We start from the raw sequence: 21,071 nt of genomic DNA on the forward strand, positions 1-21,071 counted from the left end.
TGTGTCCACACTTGTGTACACCACTGGTTTTCGTTATTTGCATCAAGTAGAGGCTAAGATACGGTATGATATGTCATACATTAGATTAATTGAACCTTCTGCATGATTGTCTTCATTTGACCTCATTTTGCAGCGTACTAATACTTATGATCACTTTTCTGAAGGCACTACCACGTTTGACGAGTCGTGCGATGTGCCGCTTCCTGCAAGCAATGTGAATAGCAGAAATTTTTCTTGCTCGCAATTGACTGTATTTCTAGCCTGAGATTTGATTTTATGTATGCCTAAAGCAAGTATCAATGACTTTAGGATGAAGAGATATTTAATTGGAACCTAATTAGAACGAGTTACTATGACACATAGATTCAACGATTATCTCGTTATTTGTTGCAGTAGAATATTGAGTGCCTTCAATTGACGTGGTGGTTCGACACATTTACAGACATTTCTTAATAGTTTTCATCTGAAAGGGTTATGAGTGTGTGTGTGTATGCTCTGCATTGTATCATAATGATTTCACCTTATCATGTAAATCCAAATGACATTGTAAAAAAAAATTTAAATATGTAGTGGTGGTCTTTGCAACACTGATGCAACAACACTGATGCACTGATGGGGATTGCTTATGTAGTTAGATTACCTACCTTCTGCTTCTGCATGTGAACTACAGTCGACTCACGATAATTTAGGCTGATAATTCATAATATCGGGTACTTCAAACAAAATTCAATGTTTTGGTTGGTCTTTTGTCTTTTCAATGTATTTAAAAACCTCTTAATTGAAACTCTATCCTTCAGGTAATTCATACTTTTTGCGGTTTTATATACCAAAAAATATCTTCTGGTTTCCCACCACTTTTTTAAAATAATGCGTGCTTATATAATCCTAATGGTCTAAAAATAAAAAATTAGCCCCTCAGCCTTTCAAGAAAAAAGGCTTTGCTAGAAAAGTAAGGTTCGAAATGTAGCACACGCATGGTAAACCGTGGTGCTTCTCAACTGGTGTAGAGAGCTTTGTGCTGAAGGCGCATACCTATAGCAATGAAGCAGTTGGCAATTCACAATTTCTTGAAAAGGTCTGATCAGCAGTAAATGTCCAATAAAATTGTGGACCTGACACCTCCGCTTTCTGGTCATTGCGTGCAGTGAGGGTTTGAAAATGCCTTAAGTCTTTTAATGTGATAAAATTGATGTATAATCATAGGGGGGCTGTCACCTCACCTAGAGAACTTCTGATAATTCAAACAAATTCCTAAGGTTCCTAAGTTTCGCAAGTCGACTGTATGGGGGGGGGGGGGGTACGAATGTTTAAACTTGATGCACATATTTTTCTTTATTTGAAGAGCTGAGTACTCGAAAAAATTAGAATAGTCGAACAAACGACGATATAAAAATTTACCCATTTCTCTTTCTAAAATAACATAAAGGTAAAGCATCTGTTAGATTACATGGTAGTATTTCACGATTACTGAATGTTATCGCTCGTTGCAGTTGCGCTGTATTTCCTACAATTGGTGATGGTTTACTTTGTGTATGAGTTGAACATCTTTCCTGCTCTATTTTAAAATGCCTTACCTCATGCATATCCAGGTGATAGGAGTGGTTTCGTGGTCACCACGTTTTATTTCGCAGCTCTCTATACAACGTGTGTTCTGCTCTTACACTCTGTAAACAGATAAAAAGAAAAAATAACTTTCAAGGGGGCTACACGGTGTCCGGATGCTTCTAAAAAGAAAATGCGATGTTTAAGTCACGCACTGCATAAGGAAGATAAAGGTGTTCTTTTCTTTTTCAGTTTCAGCCTGGTAGCTAAACTGGTTACATTGTGAGCATGTTAAACAGTTCATTTTTCAGCATGTTAATGTTTAATTAGTGCATTCAAAAGGTATCCTAATTAAGGGGCAGACTGGTCTTAGACATTTTTTGTTTATTTCTTCAGTGATCTTGACCAAACTGCACAGGATTATGCAGTTTTTCCTGCTGATTTCAAATATTTTATTAGTTTTTCTGTAACTAATCTTGTTCCTGAGATAACTTAAGTTCCCACCCTATTGTTTAAGACCGCCATAGCAAAAAAAGTGCTTAATTAGAAGGGATATTTAGGATATGCCAACATAGACTAATAACTATAGATTGAAACTGTGGAAGAGTTTTCTGTTTTAAGGCCTTTCTTGGTTATTTTACAGCAAAATGAACTATCCATCTTCAAAAGCAGTTGGAATTGTGTTATAATTTTGATGAGTAATTAATTAAAAGGACTTGCACTCTAAATTCTGCTCCCATACTTGCATTCTACACACATAGGGTTTTCATTGCAAAAAGAAATATTGTTGTACCTGCCCTAGCTACAGAGATATTGAGGCCTCAAAATTGAACAGTTCTAAATTTACTTTTTTGAGAAAAATAGAAAAAACTAAAAGCACGCAGCTTCTTCAAAAAGCAACAGTCAAGGTGCGCATGTTTTGAAATCTTCATAAAGGTGCTCATAAATTCGAAGCAGAGCTTCTAACACACAGGTGCCGGCCAATCACAAGGAAGCCTCAAAGTCGGTTCCCCATTATTTTGCAGGTTCTGCATGTTAACAGCACCAAGAATCTGGACAGTTATAATGACATTACAAAAAATTTACTTCTTCCTGGTGTGTGAAAATTTGCAGAGAGATAGAGAAGTACTTGCATATACATAATATGTCAATTTTAAAAAATGAACTTTTTTGTCACTTTTTGGTCCCAAAGACCAGTCTGCCCCCTTAAGCCTCGACAAGTTGCAGCTTTCTGACAGGTAGTTTTGTTTACACAACTTTTTTTGGGAGAGCTGTACAAATAGCAAAATTTTTGGTGCAAAGGAAATTCGAATATCGAAGTATTGGTGGAAATTGACATGAATATTTTTCTAATATTTCTCAAATACTTCAAAGCAAAATTGCAGAAAAAAAGTTTGAGAGAATTCCTAAGGGTATTCTTAAGTGGAGGTGCTCCTCGAAAAACTTTTTCTTCAGATATTTGTGACAGCTCAATGAAACTTTCACCAGTTATAGAGATGGAGCTCCTCTTTTCAAATCTGCTTTTATTTTTTTCTTGGTTCATTTAGATAATTTATTGCAGACCATGCATTTGTAAAGAAAAATGCATTCTTGTCCAAGCTTAGGCAACAATACGTAGTAAGCACAAGAAAGCTCTGAAAGATAGCAAATGTTGCTCCTAATGAATTGCAGAATTCAATAAAGCAAAGAAATGTGTAACATTTGTGTGCTGGCCTAGAAAAAAATTCTAATGCTGAATTTGAGTTCTACCATACTCAAGGAACAAGCTTCCGAAATGATCCAGCTGAATGTGCTTAGGAGACCTCTGAAAGTTGTTTATTTGAATTCAAGACATGGTAAACTTTAAGCATGCCAAGTTTCATTGCAATCTGACTACGTAAAGCGTACAAATTATAGTGCACAAGATCTAAAAACGTCGAAAAATGAGGAACTGAGAAAAAGCGGTTTGAAAGTTCAAAAACATGTTCAATACTATACTCTTCAACCAATCTGCATGAAATTCGCAGAGAATGCGAGCAAAAGCTATCTTGAAAAAGTTGAGTTTCAGAAGCACTATATATGGGACCCTTACAGTCTCTGCAAGCTGTCTCCTCCCGACGGGCATTTTTTTTTTTTTCGGTATTGCGGCGATGGGTCGTTGCTCTCGGGCTCATTCCAGGTTTGGGCAGCAGTATGCACCCTTTTTTTTTTTTTTTTCGAATGGCAGTTCTTGTGACGCACCAGTTTTTTTTTTAACACGAATGATTGCACAAAACCCGCACAAGCTGCTCGTGTCCGACGCCCATCGCACGCGGTGCGACCACCGACTTCACGCTCACAGCGAAGCTGTCCCGTGCACTGCCGCTGGCAAACGTCTCCTCGCTTCCACTGCATGACGGACATACGCGGCTCGACGCATACGTGGAAGAAAGAACAGTTGCAGCGCATGCGTCATTTCGGCGCTAAAGTCCCGAAAGCGATGCCAGTCCTTATCGTCTACTTAACATTACTCAAATAGACAGCTCGCACCGCCCGCAGTTGGAGCATACTACGCCACTGACAAGGTTCTGCATTGCATCAGTCTCACAAATAAATGTGCTTCCGCGTTCGTCCTGACACTTGCTTTAGTCGTCGGACATCTTTATCTTTCACTCTGAAGCGCTGACGAAGTCATCGACGGTAGGAATAAAGCTCGAACAATCCAAATCGGATGCGTCGCTGCTGCTGCGGCTAGGCCTAGCAGCAGACGGACCTCTCGCCGGCGCTCACTGTTTGCGTTTGTGGTGATTTCCTTCGTACTGGTGCCGCGCAAATGAACTTCCGTGACCGAAAGTAGCGTTTCTCGGCGGCATCTATGGCGCGGAAGTAATACCGTAATTACTCGAATCTAACGCGCACCTTTTTTTCGGTTAAGCGAGTTCATAAATCGCATGCGCGTTAGAATCGAGTACGAACAAAAAAATTACGGTCAATCTACTGCCATCGGCAAATCCAAAATGGCCGCCCCCTACGTGCGTCGGCATGGCGCGTCGGCCATTTCTGCCTATGTGTTTCCCATGTGCGGCACTTCGTACGTGTGCTGAGGAGTTCGTCATCTAGTAGTGCATTAGCATCGACGGCGTGGAAGGGCCGACTCCAAAAACTCGAGTGCACCACGATGCCGATTTTAAAAGAAAAGTCATCGCGTGTGCAGAAACGGACGGAAATCGGGCCGCATCTCGGTCGTTCGGAGTTCCCGAAACGTGCGTGCGGGACCGGCGGAAACAAAAGCAGAAGATTGTCGACAGCAAAGCTTCACGCAAAGGCTTCAGTGGACCACAGCAGGGTCGGTTTCCGCAAATTAAAAAGCTGCTCGGCGAGTATGTGCTTGAGCAGCGAGCGGCACAGCAGCCCGTGACGACAGAACTGCTCCCAGTGCGGGCTATGCAATTAGTCTTAGAAAAAGGTCTAATGCGGAGCCAGTTTAAAGCGAGCAGGTGCTGGACAACTAACTTTATGAAGAGGAAAGGCTTTTTCCTCCGAAGGGGAACCTGCATATGCGAAAAGTTTTGCGAAGGAGTACGATGAAAAGCTTCACAGTTTTCAGAGGTTCGTCCTAAACTTGCGGCGCAACAACGGCTACCTGCTTGGGCAAATCGGGAATGCCGATCAGACACCTCTTTACTTCGACATGCCTGGCACCACAACCGTCGAGAAGAAGGGGGCGAAACAAGTTCGCGTGCTGACATCGGTCCACGGTAAAACTACAGTGACGGCAATGCTCTGTTACACGTCAGATGGGCACAAGTTTCGCCCGTACCTCATATTTAAATGGAAGACGCTCCCGAAAGGAGTCGTTTTTTCGCTAGGTGTGATCGTGCGGGCCAGCGAGAAAAATGGGTGCGCGTTGCAATCGATGTCTTACGGTTGTTTTTTTTTTTTCGCGGTGGAAATTGGGTGCGCGTTGCAATCGAGGGCACGGTAGAATAGAGTAAATACGGTAACTCCTGCTGTTGTGTTCGTCGATGTCGCGGTGAAAGCAGGAGAAGGAAGAAAGTGCTCGCATCCGACTGCGCGGCGGAATGCTCGCAACCAATGGCAGGGCTCCGATCATACCACGCGATTTCAAAGGCCCAGTCGCCACGCTATAATGCTGTGGGAAAACGATTTTTTGTGATATTTTTAGCGTGAATGCAGCTTTGCCGAAGTGGGCTCTGGGAGAAGAGGGTTAGGCCTACATGCACGCAAAATTTCAAGAGCCGGCGATGTCGTAGAGCGAAGTGTTGCATGCATGAAAATCAGGTAACTTCACACTTTCACGAGCCACTGCGAGTGCTTTAATTGTATTTTTCGATAACTTCTAGCTGATTCTCAGGTTTGAATTTTGAATATATTAAGGAGAAGGCTTGGAGGAATACAAAACGCAAGAAAACACAAAATCGACTTTTTCGAAAAAAATCGCGGTTTTTCAACTCGCATCTCCTTTAAGTGAGATAGTACCATGAAACTCTCTCTTTTGTCTAGGTGGTGTTTCACAGTTGTCTTATCAAATGAGGCAATGTAGAGGTACTTGCATATGTGATTTGTCGCAACCAAAGTGTTACTGACAACACTTTGCACGCGGAAAGCAAAGACGCTACTTTCTCAGCCTCTCTATTGTTTCAACTTTTTTGAAAGCCAAATTGATGTGGTGGACATGGACAAGCATGTGCTCCGGTCGAGTTCATAGAGATCTACCTCATAGACGTCAATGTGAATTTGAAGTGCTTGAAATGCTGAAACTCTCTGCCATTCACTTGCTCGAACCGTGTGCACAAATTTCGGGTTGGAAGCGGCTTTACTTGAACCCCCACCTCTGCTGCCTGTATCATATTCATGTTAGAACCAGTTTTTTCAGTCAGTACAGTTGAAGCCTTAGAATTTGCAAAACAGCTTTGTCGCAATGCCAGAATGTGATGGGTGAAGCATATAGGAAATCTGAAGTGGCTGCTGTCAAGCGGACGTTTACTGTGTTTTCGGGAAGTTCGAATAGTTTGAATAGTGATATTCCAGTGCATATTGAATCAAATAGCAAGAACTATTAGAAAAATATTGGAAATTGTGAATATCAGTTGAACATCACATGTCCTTATTGCAGCATGTGAAGAACATTGTGGATTGATCAGAGGTTTGCTCATTGCAAGCGTTTTGTTTGTGGCAGGTCCGAGAGCTTCAGCGGCTGACCCGTGCACTCATCAAGCTGCCCGAAGAGAGCCAGAACGCCAACACTGAGGAAACGCCAGTGCATATTTTGGGCGACTTCTTCAGCACTCATGTGAGCATTTTTTTTGTCACCTCCTTTGTGAGGAATAGTACCGTAAAAACTAATATAGCTCGGACAGAAATATAGGTCATCCCCCTCTCTCACCCAAATTTGAATCACCAAAAAAGAAATTAAAAAAATAGCTAAGTATTGCGGCACAGCCTTACCTTGATAATTATGCAACACAACCATCTGCAGCAGTGATGTTACAATTGACGTTAGTAATGCTGACGTTACATATTGGGTGAAGTGATTTGTTGCTTGCGACGAAGCACAGTGCAGTTAATCCGCTAGCCTGATGTCTTTGCCAACGGAGTTTGCATTCGTCTCGTATCTGTTCCATGAGTGGAGCTAGCTAGGCATAGGCCATGGTGTCAAAAAAGTTAGGTGATGACACTGCACCCGGTGCCGCATCGAGATTGTGTTCGCCACCTGGGCTGTTTACGTTTGACGCGACAGATAGCGCTTGCGTAGGGTAGGCCAAGGCATTGATTGATATGTGGGGTTTAACGTCCCAAAACCACTATATGATTATGAGAGACGCCGTAGTGGAGGGCTCCGGAAATTTTGACCACCTGGAATTTTTAACGTGCACCCAAATCTGAGAACACGGGCCTACAACATTTCTCCCTCCATCGGAAATGCAGCCGCCACAGCCGAGATTAGATCCCGCGACCTGCGAGTCAGCAGCCGAGTACCTTAGCCACTAGACCACCGTGGCGGGGCAGGGTAGGCCAAGGCAACTAGTGAATGACTCGATCTGGGTGTAGAAGGTTATTGCTATGGAGCCTCGCTTGATGTACGCTGATTACACTTGATATACAGATGTACATGGATGTCAATAAAACAATACATTGTGACTGTTGTTTGATTTTCTAATTTATACGAAATTAATTTCTTAATTTTATGTACAACCTATTTGCTAACATTGTTTTTGCGATATAAATGCACCGACAGCAGCTAACGTTGGCCTGTGGAAAGTGGTTGCATTGTGATGCGAACTCACTAAAAATCTCGTTTCGGTAAAATTCTGGCATTGGCATCTTTGGTTCAGAACAAAAAAAAAAATGGCGTTGACTGGAGAGAAAATTTGAGGTGTTTGCATTAAGGATAGCAGCCCGAGGGAAAAGGCACATTACCTATTAGGAAGGTGATAGTCTGTGTGTGTGTGTGTGAGAGAACATGCGGATATCACTGTCTGGTTCTGTTGCTCAGCAAAATGAACGAAAAACTTCGTCAGAAAACTTTCAACTAATGTATCAGGAAATTTACCCTCATAATATGGAGAACCTAATTAATTAACCCACTACCCTTGGCATTCTTACTGTTAACTTCGTACAGATTTCGGCCTCTGGCAGTGTACGCAGCATGATATGGTGTGAAAACTTCATTGGGTCCCAAAAGTTGACCCTGTTAGGCTAGTGCCATCAGCCAATCTTTGTGCTATTAATAATTATTAGTCCATGCTAATGAGACAGTGGAAGCGAGTGCACTACCTAAAGCAGTATATCTTGTGCAGCTTGACCCTTACGCCACCGACATGAGACAAACCATCATATTCTGCGTTTGATGAGGCATCTAGAGATATCAAAGGCCTTCGAATCAATAATGAAAAGGTGCTGTGTCACAAGTACTGCGGTCCGCAATGCGCTTGCAATATTGCAAGACGGTGACGATGAAGCATTGGAGACCTTTAAAAAACGAGAAAGTCTGGCATCAAACATGGCAAACTAATAAAAATTACGAGGGCTGCATCACAGAAATAGTATGTACCATGGTTTCTGTTTACTGGTTACTCTACATTTAAGGTTGTTTGGTCGAAATAGGCATAGATCAGGCAGCTAAAAAAAAAAAATCTGGCTTCTTGATTTGAAGCAAGAAATTACTTTTCCCACGTAAAGACCCGAGTCTGTATCGCATAGGCCCACACTATCAGTGTTGCGTTGAGAAGCATCCTCCTCTTCACCTGGAGCAGGCCAGTTGCTGTCACAGCGCTACCTTTTGCATGCTTGCCTGCTGATTCATCATCATCACACTGTGGAGAAGCTGTCTCTACGCGCAATAAATTTGGTGTTCTTTCAGCGGTCGTGTCAGGCACTTCAGATGCAGTTGAATCGTTTGGCCCCCGTCGCTTCCAAGTTGGCAATAGAGCCAGCCGTTTTCGCTGAACTTTCCTGTTTGTGCTATACAGTCAGGTATTTTGGACAGCCTGGTAAGATTGCAGGCTCAGCATCTGAAGTTAGCCTAGATTTCTTCAGTGCATGCAAAAATTTGGGGGACCTTTAAGGGGGGAGGTGGCATTGAGAAAAAACTTTTTTATTTGTTGACCTACAGCAATGAAATTTGGCATGCACACTCGCAAGTGTCTGGAATAGGGAAATATGCAGTTTCATCATGATAGCCTCAGTAGTTCTCAAGTTACATAGTGCTACACGATCCAACTACATGGTCTGCTCGTGGAAAGCCTAGCGCTGCAACAAAACATGCCAGGAAGCTGCGAATGGTGTTCATCTTTACTCAAAACAAAGCTACAGGGTATGGCACTCTCAGATTTTTTTAATAAGTTCTCTTTTTTTTTTGGAGATCATCATGGCTGCCGACACACATTGTCAGAAACAATGGCATGGACAAATCATCGTCTAGAAAAATAACAGGGCCACAAAACAGAAATTGAAGATTGCTGTACCCACAAGCAGTGTTCAGGGATTCAGGCAAAAAAAAAAAACAATCAAAATCAGTCCAGTCATTCTCATGCTACTCTTTCCACGAGCAATGCACAATGTCCAAAACACACTTGTGAGAAAAAGCCTGTTGAAGTTTTCGACAGGCTTTTTTCATTGAACTATTTTGTTTCTCGTTGGATATTGCTGAAAATTGGCACAGACACTAAGAATAACCTCACAGTGCTTCCATAAAAATTTTGAAGCGATACCACAAATACTTTACGAGAAACAAATTACAGTGAAACCTCGTTAGACCGTAGTTGGCCGGGAATGACGTTTTGGTACGCATTAAGCGATGTACGAATTAACCGTCAGTGCCAGTTTAGCGGCTACTTACCGGTCAGAAAAGAAGGCCACAATCCTCACAAACACGCGCGCGCACACACGCCGGCACGCCAGCTTTATTTATGGACAGGCAGCAAAAAAATCTGTGATCTTCACTTGCCGCCGTGGTGGCCTTGCCTCGACGACGGCATCTTCGAAGTCGGTGAGGCCGCGAGCCAGCCGGTCCATTAGGCCACGCTTCTCGGCGAAGGCTCGCATCACAGTCACAGCACGCGCAGCTTCGGATAACGAGGGGCCGTCGTCCACTTCGACATCGCCTCCTCCTCACTTTCGCTTGAATCGGGACGAGGTGCGATGGCGGCAACAATGTCGCTGTCGGAAAAGTCCGGGGATGTAAGGACGTCTCCGTCCACATCTCGGAAAGTGCCGAAGTTGAACTTGTCGACTCCCTCTCCTTGCCGCTCGAGCACCTCAACAAGGAGGCTCTCGCAGTCTTCGGTGTCCTCACCATCCTCGTTATCCTCCATGTTCTCGTCGTTGCCTTCTTCTGGCATCTTGAATTGTGCTCGCGCGAAACAGTTCCGTATCGTTGCAGGCTGCACCTGCATCCATGAGTGTGCAAGCAGGTGTATAGCACCCAGGAGGTCTATACTGTACGTTTTGGCACTCTCCATGGCGATCAACATCCGCCGCAAAAGATTTTTGCGGTAAATCTGTTTGACAGAGCGGATGATGCCCTGATCGAGGGGCTGGGCGAGCGCTGTCGTGTTGGGCGGCAAAAACAACAGCTTAATAGCCGACAGGTTACCCACATCGACATGCGCCGACGCATTGTCAAGCACTATCAAAATGCTCCTTTTCTTGGCAGCAAAACGGCGGTCCAGCTGGCGCACGTACTCCTCGAACAGCTGGGCTGTCATCCAGGCTTTTTTGTTGTGCTTGTAAACAACACCGGATGGCAGCCGAGCGCCTTTGAAGCACCGCGGGTTTCCATACTTGCCAATGACCATCAGTGGCAGCTTCTCACTACCGGTCATATTTACGCCAAAAGCGACCGATATGCGATTTTTGGCGTGTTTCCCGCCGGTGCACGTCTCATTTTTAAATGCCAATGTCCTATTTGGAAGAAGGCAATAAAAAAGTGCCGACTCATCAAAATTAAAAATGTCGGCGGCATCGTAGGCTGTCAAGGCTTCCTGCAAAACGGTGTCCTGCCATTCAACAGCGCCTTCTTTGTCTGCTGCAGCAGCCTCACCACAAACAACCTTCCCCACGATGCCGTAGCGGGCTTTAAACCGCGACAACCAGCCGTTGCTGCAGGCAAAACCGGGGCAGTTCAGCTGATCTGCGAAAGTTAGGGCTTTTTCGGTCAGAAGGGGTCCGCTAACCGGCAGGTTCATGCTCCGCGCCTTCTTCAGCCAGAGAAGCAGGGCCTTTTCCACTTCGGGATAAGCTGAGTCTCTCATGCGGCACCTCTTCAAATCGCTGTCTGTGCCTCCCGTCAACTTTTCGCGAGCGTTCCAAATTCCGCATACAGTAGTCAGCGGCAAGTTCTTATCGCGGGCTACCGCAGATTTCTTGGCCCCATTTTCAATAGTGCGAATGATTTCAAGTTTTTCCTTTACGCTCAAGACGTGGTACTTCGGCATAGTAAGAAGTTTTAGTGTGCGAATTTAATCGCACCACTCGCGCACAACACAAGAATAAAAAAAACAACAAAAAAAAAAAACACAACACGCCGCACAAGAACGTAAGTAACGCAACACCACCACACCGCCGCCACGACCAACACTGCGGGAAAGTGAGGACTAACGACCGAATAAAGAAACGAGCTCAGCCTGGCTCGACGCTGTGGAGCCGTTGAGAATACGTACTTGGCTTGGATTGAAAGCGACAGCGAATTTGCACCCCCTACCGGGACCAGCAATCGAGAATTCCTAGGTTACCAAAAACCGATCTTGAAGGCCATGCTCTTGCACAATGGGATCGGCAACAGACGTACGCGCAAAAAATACGTCATCGTGGCCATGTTGTGACGTCACTATCGCTGGTGGTTGTTGTCCGATCGCCACATGGAGTGTATCGACCGTCTGTGCGCACGAAATTTTGCCGATTTTCGGCCTGTGCATGGATAAAGAGAACGAAAATAGTACGTACTAACCGTACATAACACCACAAGCGACTACGGCTTAAGCGGTCAGCCAATACATGGGGTTCAATGGAGATAGGGCGGGGGATTCCTCGCTACTACGTATAAACCGCAGTTACATATTAAGCGGGTACGTATTAAAGAGGTTTGACTGTATTTCTTCATTGAACCATGTTGAGGGGCTGAGCATAATGTCAAAAAAAAAAAAAACGGTATTGAGGAAGCTGCGTTAAAAGTTTCAACTTTTCTTTACGTCTCTAAGACACCTAAAAATTGTAATCTCGGGTTTGTCTTGTGATATTTGAGTTCTTTTCATGATTTACTCCTTTTCATGTTTTACAAAGGACAAGTATGGATTTCAAACCAAGTTCTTTGTATGAAGGAGTGGTGTGATAGGTAGGACAGAAAAGATTGTAATTGAATAAAATCATATACTGAAATTATAACACATACATTTTTTGTGCTGAAGTAGTAATTAGCGTAATTAAGCAATTGATTACAAATATTCACTGAACTTTTCTTATTTGGAGAGAGGTTTATTGCATCATAAAAATGGATCACACCATGACGGCTTATGCCTTCTTTCTAAATAACAAAGTTATGGGCAGAAGACTGGTGGCACAGGAATTTCTAGCAGTATAATTAATGACACGAAACGGGCATATAAAAATTCGTGCCCCTGATTCACACATGCTCCTTCGCCGCTCTAGCCGTGAAACGCATCATCATACAGCCGGTCACGGAAACTCTAATCTACAGCAATTCATTAACCTCGGAACATTCATAGACGTTCGTGGCGATATCAAGCACGGCTCCAAGCACGTCTGAATCGCATCACAAAAGCTTACTGACAGCACTCCATATGACCGTGGAGTGCGCGGCCGCGTGGACAGTGCAGCCGGCGCGTAATGCACTTGCCGGCGGCATTCGATGACGATGTGCGAAATGTGTAACTACGAAGACAAAAAATCGGCACACACTGCACTTGGCATCGCATTTTCGAATGACGACGCGCGAAACTGCTCGCCGCTGTTCCGAGCGATCCTTGGCAGTGAGGGGGGGGGGGGGGGGTGACGAGCTTGACTGTGTTGTCCGCTGCCGATGCATAAAATACCCGTACGAGATTCAGAGGAGCTAGCGAGTAATGTGGTACATTCCTTGCGAAGAAGCACATCGCCAAGGGTGCGCTTGCGCGTTGTTCATGCCCGCAGTCTTGCTGTCAGCGGAGTTAGGCCTAAAGCCGACTCCGTTGACGCGCCGCACTCGTAGACCGCCGCGCGCCCGCTCGTAGTAATCAGATCGTGCCGCCGCTTACAGCTTCGTTGCTTGCGAAGAAGCACGTCACCACGAATGCGCTAGCGCGTCGTTCCTGCCCGCAGTCTCGCTGTCGGCTGAGTTAGAGCTAAAGACTACTCCGATGACGCGCGGCGCTCGTAGACCGCGCTCCCGCTCGTAGTAACCTGATCGCACATCCGCTTACTGCTCGTAACTAAAGCGTAGTTATATCTTAAGTGATTATCAAGCCATGAACACGTCACGTAGTGGCAATTTTCGAGAGCCATGTCCTCGCGACGCACAAGCAGCAGACGACGATCTCCCGGAGCGAGCATCGGGCCAATGGCGAGGCGAGCTGAGGCAACATGGCGGCCACGGCCAATCAAGGGCCTCAAAACGACCTTCAAACATTTGCTTTTTGCTCGCTTGTTGTTAAAGGGAGGAGCCAGCTGAGGCGGGAAAGGTAAACACGGAGAAATGCTCTTTCCGATGAGCCCAAGAAGCCGGCTCCCGGCCCAAGCGTCGCGAAGCTATAATTTTTTGAAAATCGCCGTTTTCTCGCCATTTCCAGAAAAAGTGTTGGCTACACAGGTGGGTGACACGAATTTTCCGAAGCACTTCTGCGCGGTTTTGAGTGTAGATATTTTGGAACCAGATAGAAAAAGGGTTCCAGAAACTGAAAACTTGAGTTTCAAAAAATAGATTTTTTTGCCATTTTTCGCGATCCCAAAGCCGCGTCCCCCCTTTAGGGGAGACACCCCTCTAACAACTTTTTTTTTATTTAGTCATTGACACTTGAAAAATTTGTTATGCATATAGTTTTTCATGGAGATTTCAAATATGCAATCATTTTTTGTGTAGCTGCTACAGTATAACCTCGTTACAACAGACCTTTATAGTGAAGAGGATTTGGTCTGTTGTAAAAGGAGTCTGTACAATCCATGTACTGTTACTACAGACATTTACGTAAACTCGTAATGAGTCTGTTATAACAGGAGAGAATTGAAAGTCACAAACATAGTCAAATAGCGGATTTAATAAATGTTTTGAAAGAAGCTAGTCAGCTTTGCCTGTACTGTGTGGCGGACAGCTTTAGACACTATACGTGTCTCCATCATGACAAGTGTGTTCATTTCATCTGAAGTCGTGGCCTGTTGTTCAAAATAGTTTTTGAGCCCTTGAATGTAGTCCAACGCCTGAGAAGTTGTGACCTCCTCTGTGACAATCCTTGAGTTGCCTTCTTCATTTTGTTCTTCTTCTTGCTCAGCATTAGGCACTTGGTGAATTTGGGCTACAATCTCTTCATCTGTCGGCTGCTCTGAGCTGACCAGGTCATGATCTGCAGTGACGTAATCCGAAAACTGCTGGCTCCCAAAGGCCTCCTCCACAGCTGACCACACACCAGGATCTGGTTGGTCTTCCTGTGGCAAGCAGTCTGTGCAGTCGCTGTCAACTCGGAAACCTGCTTTCCTAAAGCAATTCTTTACGATTTCTGGCTGAATCTGCGCCCATACAGTTGACAGCACCTGCACGGCAAATTTCAGGTCGATCACGGAGTCCCGCTTCTGCTGCATGTCAAAAAGCAAACGCTCAGCAAGGCGTGAGCGGTACCGCGACTTCACTGAGTGCACAATACCTTGGTCAATCGGCTGAGCTTTTGACGTTGTGTTCGGTGGAAAGTACGCCACCTTCGTTGCATGAAGCCCGGGAAGCTGCATATGGCTTGAGCAATTGTCCAGGAATAGTATCACATTCCTTTTCTGCTTCGCCATCTTGCTGTCAAAATCGAGTAGCCATTTGATAAAAATATCTTTTCTCATCCAAGCACTTTTGTTGGAGTGCCAGTTCACGGGAACGTGCACATTGCGCATGCACCGTGGTCTTCTCGACTTCCCTATCACCAGGGGTTTTTCTTTCTCGCTCCCGTCCATATTGCAGCAGAAGAGAACGCTAATGCGCTCCTTAGATTTCTTGCCGCCGTGGCATGTGTCATCGCCAAAACCAAAAAGTCTTGCCTGGTTTTAACTTATAAAAAATGCCGCTTTCATCGGCATTGAATACATCCTGCGGTGCGTTGCCTTCAAGGTGTGCAGGTAGAACATCTGCTATCCAGTCGGCTACAACAGTGTCGTCGACGCTGGCAGACTCTCCAGAAAGGCACTTAAACGCGATGGCATGCCTAGATTTAAATCTGCTCAGCCAGCCTTCGCTGCACTGGAACTGTTCTTGGTTAAGAACAACGGCAAGTTGCTCCGCGCGTTTTCGTAGCAGCAGTCCGTTAACGGGTATAATTCGTGAACGGGCGTCACGAAGCCACATCAGCAGGGCCTCTTCAACGTCAGGATATGAAGCTTCGCGGAGCCGGAACCTCTTGGGTTGCAAGTCACCTGAGACTTTCTTCGCCAAGACTGCCTCTTTGGTGTTGATGATAGTGCTAACCGTCTGCTTCGACAAGCCGTAGGCCACGGCGACGTCCACCTGCTTCTTTCCCTTCTCAACTTGCTCGATGATATCAAGCTTGTCTTTAAGGGAAATCTGCTTGCGCTTCGTCGCTTTGTGACGCACGGCGTTGGCTGATGCGTTCGGCTCCATCGGTTCCATCACACCACGATCACGTCCGCAATGCACAGAGGCCAACAGGATACACAATGACAAACCATGAGGCCAAACAGCCCCAACTGCCCCAATTGAACAAAGCGAAGTACACGGCGCCAGGGCACCAGCAGCGCCTGCGCCGGGCCGAGCATAAGCGCCACTAAACCTTTTATTCGGAGAGGGGCCGCTGCCAAGCGCATGCTTTCTATTTATTTTTCACTTTGACCACAGTTTTATGCAAGTGCTCACTATTGTCCGTTACGAGTCTAAGATTTTTTTTATCTTTTATCTTTATGTTATTTTGACAACATTGCAATCATTGCAAATTATGGCTCGCTAAATGTAACAGAAGTCAAAGTCGGCCCCAGCAGCCAGATCAATCCAAGCCAAGCGCGGCCTCCCTGAAATGGCCGCCGCTTGTGTTGACACCGCCGGCGTGCTTTTCCCGTGCCGCAACTATGCCTAGCGATGCATGAAATCGGAAACAATTGAATCTCGGATGTCTGTGATAGAAAAGTCCGCTGTAAAGGAGGCCTGACCACCTTGCTGGCGTCACAATTTAGTCAATTATATCCGAATGTCCGTTGTACCCGAGTCCGTTGTAAACGAAGCTCAATCAGTGGAAAAGATATAGAGATCAGCATAACGCCGCGAATTGGTACGTAGTATCCGAATGTCCGTTGTAACGAGGTTATACTGTATAGTTATTGAGTTACGCTCTGCACATTAGCAAAAAGTTGTTTTGCGGGTACTTTTTCATGTACCTAACTTTCACTAAAAGCATTGTCTCTGATCTTATTTGACTCTTGTAGCTTGTAAAGTGCAAATATTTATCCAGATATGTCACAGAAATATCTGAACCCTAGAAAAAAATTTGTATTGAATAACTATTTTCGATCTCCTTTGAAACAATAACCTAATATTTTCACAACTAATTCTGGTAGGCATTGCAATTTCAAGTAGATGTTTGCATTCTGCATGTGTTGAAGAATATGCATGCTAAGTTTCGTTATTATGCAATAAGTATATGTGTAAAAAGCTGCTCGGAAAATGTGAATTTGTCAAAAAAAAAAATGAAAGTTTGACAAGTTTGAAAGTTTGAAAAGTTGGCATTTATTAAGAAACCTTTCTTTTTTTCCATCAAATTGGGGCACAGGAGGAAGCATCTTGCACTGAATGCTCCGAAGACCGAGAATCTTACAGAATTGTGAAAGTTGGTCATGGCCTGCGCCTATAGCGCGTGCTGCCAGAACCGCCTTCTATGTTTACAGCAAAGCTATCAAATGAGCTGCCGCTGTCGAAACGAGCGCTCGTCCCTTGGTTCGAGGCTGAAGTAGTACGTCTCGACGCGTGCGTGAATGGAAGTGTAGATTCAGGGCAATCTGTATCTTCACAGCACAGTTCGAGGAATGCCGAAAGCCCTTTGCGCTTTCCAGCTACCTCGGACACCGAATTCCCATTTGCGGCAGGTTGGGCATTACGCACCCGCCACACGGGCAGTTAGTGCAGCGATTTCGCGAAGCAGCGCGTTGGCAGTAGCAGCACCTACTGGTCTACGTTCATTCTTGAAGAATATTCATTTCATTTGGTATGCACTGACGAATTCCACGGCAGCGACTATTTCACAACCACTGTTGCCGCGGGGTTCGGTGACAGTTAGGCCTGTCCCAAGTCGGAGCGTTAGTCGGCGGTGACATCGGCGTTCGCTGCCGCTTTGGGAAACGTCCGACGCCGTTTTTCTCGATACTTGGGACGAGTTCTGAACTTTCGATTATCTAGCCTGCGCTTCTCGGGGCTTGCCATGACGCAAAACTGCAGAGAAACACCGAACAACTTGATTGCGACGTCCGAGGCTTTGCTCTTTGCCACAAGGATAGGAGGGAGAGGAGGTGAAGCGCACCACCGACCAATGGCGGCCTCGCGCTGCTTGCCGCGGTATTCAAAACGCGTAACGTATGCGTTGTTTTTCTTGTTTTTGGTTCATTCTTCATGAAGATAAGAGACATGCTACTAGTGGATTGTGAAGGAGGAGGCCTTCGCAGCATGCGTGCACAATTACAAATGGCGGCCAACGCGTCGTTTTCAAGACGGGACAACGCGACATATGCCATTTTTGGCAACTTTCGCGCATTTCTCAGGTCACCGCTCCCTACTTGGAAGCATCTTTAGATCATTTCTCGTGTGAAATTCAGCTTGATATTTTCATAAGTATTATAGTCCAAGGATGCCAATACAGCCGAAAAAAGGAACGCAAAAATTTTTCAGGAAACCGCAACTTCTCGACCTGCAGCTCCCCTTAAGCTTCGCCTTTAAGAGGGGACGTGGCTTTTGGATCGTGAAAAATGGCAAGAAAATGGATTTTTAGAAACTCAAGTTTTCAGTTTCTGGAACCCTTCTTCTATCTGGTTCCAAAATATCTACACTGAAAACCGTGCAGAAGTGCTTCGGAATATTCGTTTCACCCACCTAGGTAGCAAAACTTTCTCTGGAAATCGCTAGAAAACAGCGATTTTCAAAAAATTATTGCTTCGCGATGCTTGGGCCGGGAGCCGGCTTCTTGGGCTCATCGGAAAGAGCATTTCTCAGTGTTTAACTTCCCGGCCTCAGCTGGCTCTCCTCTCTTTAACAGCAAGCGCACAAAAAGCAAATCTTTGATGGTCATTTTGAGGCCCTTGATTAGCTGTAACCGCCATGTTGCCTCAGCTCGCCTCGCCATTGGCCCGATGCTCGCTCCGGGAGATCGTCTGCTGCTTGTGCGTCGCGAGGACATGGCTCTCGAAAATCGCTACTTCGTGACATGTTCAGGGATCGATTATCACTTAAGATATAATTACGCTTTAGTTACGAGCAGTAAACGGATGCACGATCAGATTACTACGAGCGGGCGCGCGGTCTACGAGCGCGGCGCGTCATCGGAGTCTTTAGCCCTAACTCCGCCGACAGAGAGACTGCGGGCAGGAATGACGCGCTAGCGCACTCGTGGCGACGTACTTCTTTGCAAGCAACGAAGCTGTAAGCGGCGGCACGATCTGATTAGTACGAGTGGCCGCACCGGATGCACGATCAGATTACTACGAGCGGGCACGCGGTCGACGAGCGCGGCGTGCCATCGGAGTTGGCTTTAGCCCTAACTGCGCTGACAGCGAGACTGCGGGCAGGAACCACGCGCAAGCGCACTCTTGGCGACGTACTTCTTCACAAGGAATGAAGCACATCACTCGCTATCTTCTCTAATCCACGTACTGCTTTTTACGCATCGGCAGCGGACAACACAGTTAAGCTCGTCAACCCCCCCCCCCCCCCCCTCACTGCCAAGGATTGCTCGGAACAGGGGCTTGCAGTTTCGCACGTCGTCACTCGAGAATGCGATGCCAAGCGAAGTGCGCGCCGATTTTTTGTCATCGTAGTTGCACATTTCGCGCATCGTCTCCGAACGCCGGCTGCACTGTCCACGCGGCCACGCACTCCACGTTCATATGGAGTGCTGTCAATAAGCTTTTGTGATGCGATTTAGATGTGCTTGGAGCCGTGCTTGATATCGCAACGAACGTCTATGAATGTACCGAGACAATGAAGGCCTCGTTGATTAGAGTAGTTTCCGCGACCGCCTGTATGATGATGCGTTTCATGGCTAGAGTGGCAAAAGAGCATGTATGAATCAGGGGCATGAATATCTATATGCCCGTTTCGCGTCATTAATTATACTGCTAAAAATTCCTGTGCCACCAGTCTTCTGCCCATAACTTTGTTATTTGGAAAGAAGGCATAGGCAGTGATGGTGTGATCCATTTTTCTGATGCAATGAACCTCTCTTTCTCTCTCTCCAAATAAAAAAATTTTCTGTAATTATTTTTAATCAAGTACTTAATTACAACTTCACCACAAAAAGTATGTGTAATCATTTCAGTATATGGTCTTATTCAATTACAATCTTTTCTGTCATATTTATCACACCACTCGTTTATTTAAAGAACTTGGTTTGAAATCTACTTGTTTTTTGTAAATCATGAAAAAGAGTAAATCATGAAAAGAAGTCAAATATCACAAGAGAAACCTGAGATCACGTTTTTTAGGTGTCTTAGAGACGTAAAGAAAAGTTGAAACTGTAAACGTAGTTTTCTCAATACTGTTTTCTTGACATTATGCTCAGCCCCTCGACGTGGTTCATTGAAGAAATAATTTCTCTCATAAACTATTTGTGGTATCGCTTCAAAATTTTTATAGAAGCACTGTGAGGTCATTGTTAGTGTCTGTGCCAATTTTCATCAATATTCAACAAGAAACAAGAAAGTTCATTGAGAAAAGCCTGTCGAAAACTTCGACAGGCTTTTTGTCACAAGTGTGTTTTGGACATTGTGCATTGCTCGTGGAAAGAGTAGCACGAGAATGACTCGACCGATTTTGCTTGTTTGTTTTTTTTTCCTGAATCCCTGAACACTGCTTGTGGGTACAGCAATCTTCAATTTCTGTTTTACGACGCTGTTTTTTTTTTTTTCTAGACGATGATTTGTCCATGCCACTGTTTCTGACAATGTGCGTCGGCAGCCATGATGATCTCTAAAAAAAAAATACAGAACTTGTTAAGGAATTCTGAGAGTGCCATACTCTGTAGCTTTCTTTTGAGTAACGATCAACACTATTCGCAGCTTCTTGGCATGTTTTGTTACAGCGCTAGGCTTTCCACGAGCAGACCATATAATTGGACCATGTAACATTATGTAACTTGACAACTACTGAAGGTATCATGATGAAACTGCATATTTTCCTATTGGAGACACTTATGAGTATGCGTGCCAAATTTCATTGCTGTAGGTCAACAAACAAAAAAGTTTTTTTCAATGCCACCTCCCCCCTTAAGTGTTGAATGCGATAGCGAAATTCGGACTCTAGTGCACCCTTCAACCTCCAAGTGCGTACTTATTCATATGCTTTGTTACATACACACACACGCCCACACGCACATACACTGTAAATTGGACCAGCGTGCGCTATTATTGCCGGATGGACTTGTTTTCGTCGTGACACCTGTCGAACAAAATGCGTTAAAGGGGTCCTGAAACACATTTTCAAGTAACCATGGAATGAATTCACTAGAAGAGCTTATTGCCTTACGAATTATACGGCACAAAAATTTTAAGAATCTGTTCAGCGTGAGTGGAGTTACAAATGTTTATCTCATGCTGCAATTGCATTCTCTTCTATCATCCCGATGAAAGGGCTGGAAGCTAAGCAGGGAGGGGTG

General features: G+C 45.0%; 1 protein-coding gene across 2 annotated transcripts in view; it reads left to right on the plus strand.

Moving 5' to 3' along the window:
* LOC142785091 (insulin-like growth factor 2 mRNA-binding protein 1) overlaps positions 1-21,071 on the plus strand; it is a 65,875-nt gene that overhangs the window by 42,616 nt on the left and 2,188 nt on the right. For both annotated transcript variants that reach the window (XM_075883499.1, XM_075883500.1), the window contains one exon: positions 6,701-6,814. In XM_075883499.1, coding sequence (XP_075739614.1) covers positions 6,701-6,814 — 114 coding nt within the window. The remainder of the gene's footprint in view (positions 1-6,700; positions 6,815-21,071) is intronic.

The sequence above is a fragment of the Rhipicephalus microplus genome, unplaced genomic scaffold, assembly GCF_043290135.1.
Source record: "Rhipicephalus microplus isolate Deutch F79 unplaced genomic scaffold, USDA_Rmic scaffold_18, whole genome shotgun sequence".
Classification (NCBI taxonomy): Eukaryota; Metazoa; Arthropoda; class Arachnida; order Ixodida; family Ixodidae; genus Rhipicephalus; species Rhipicephalus microplus.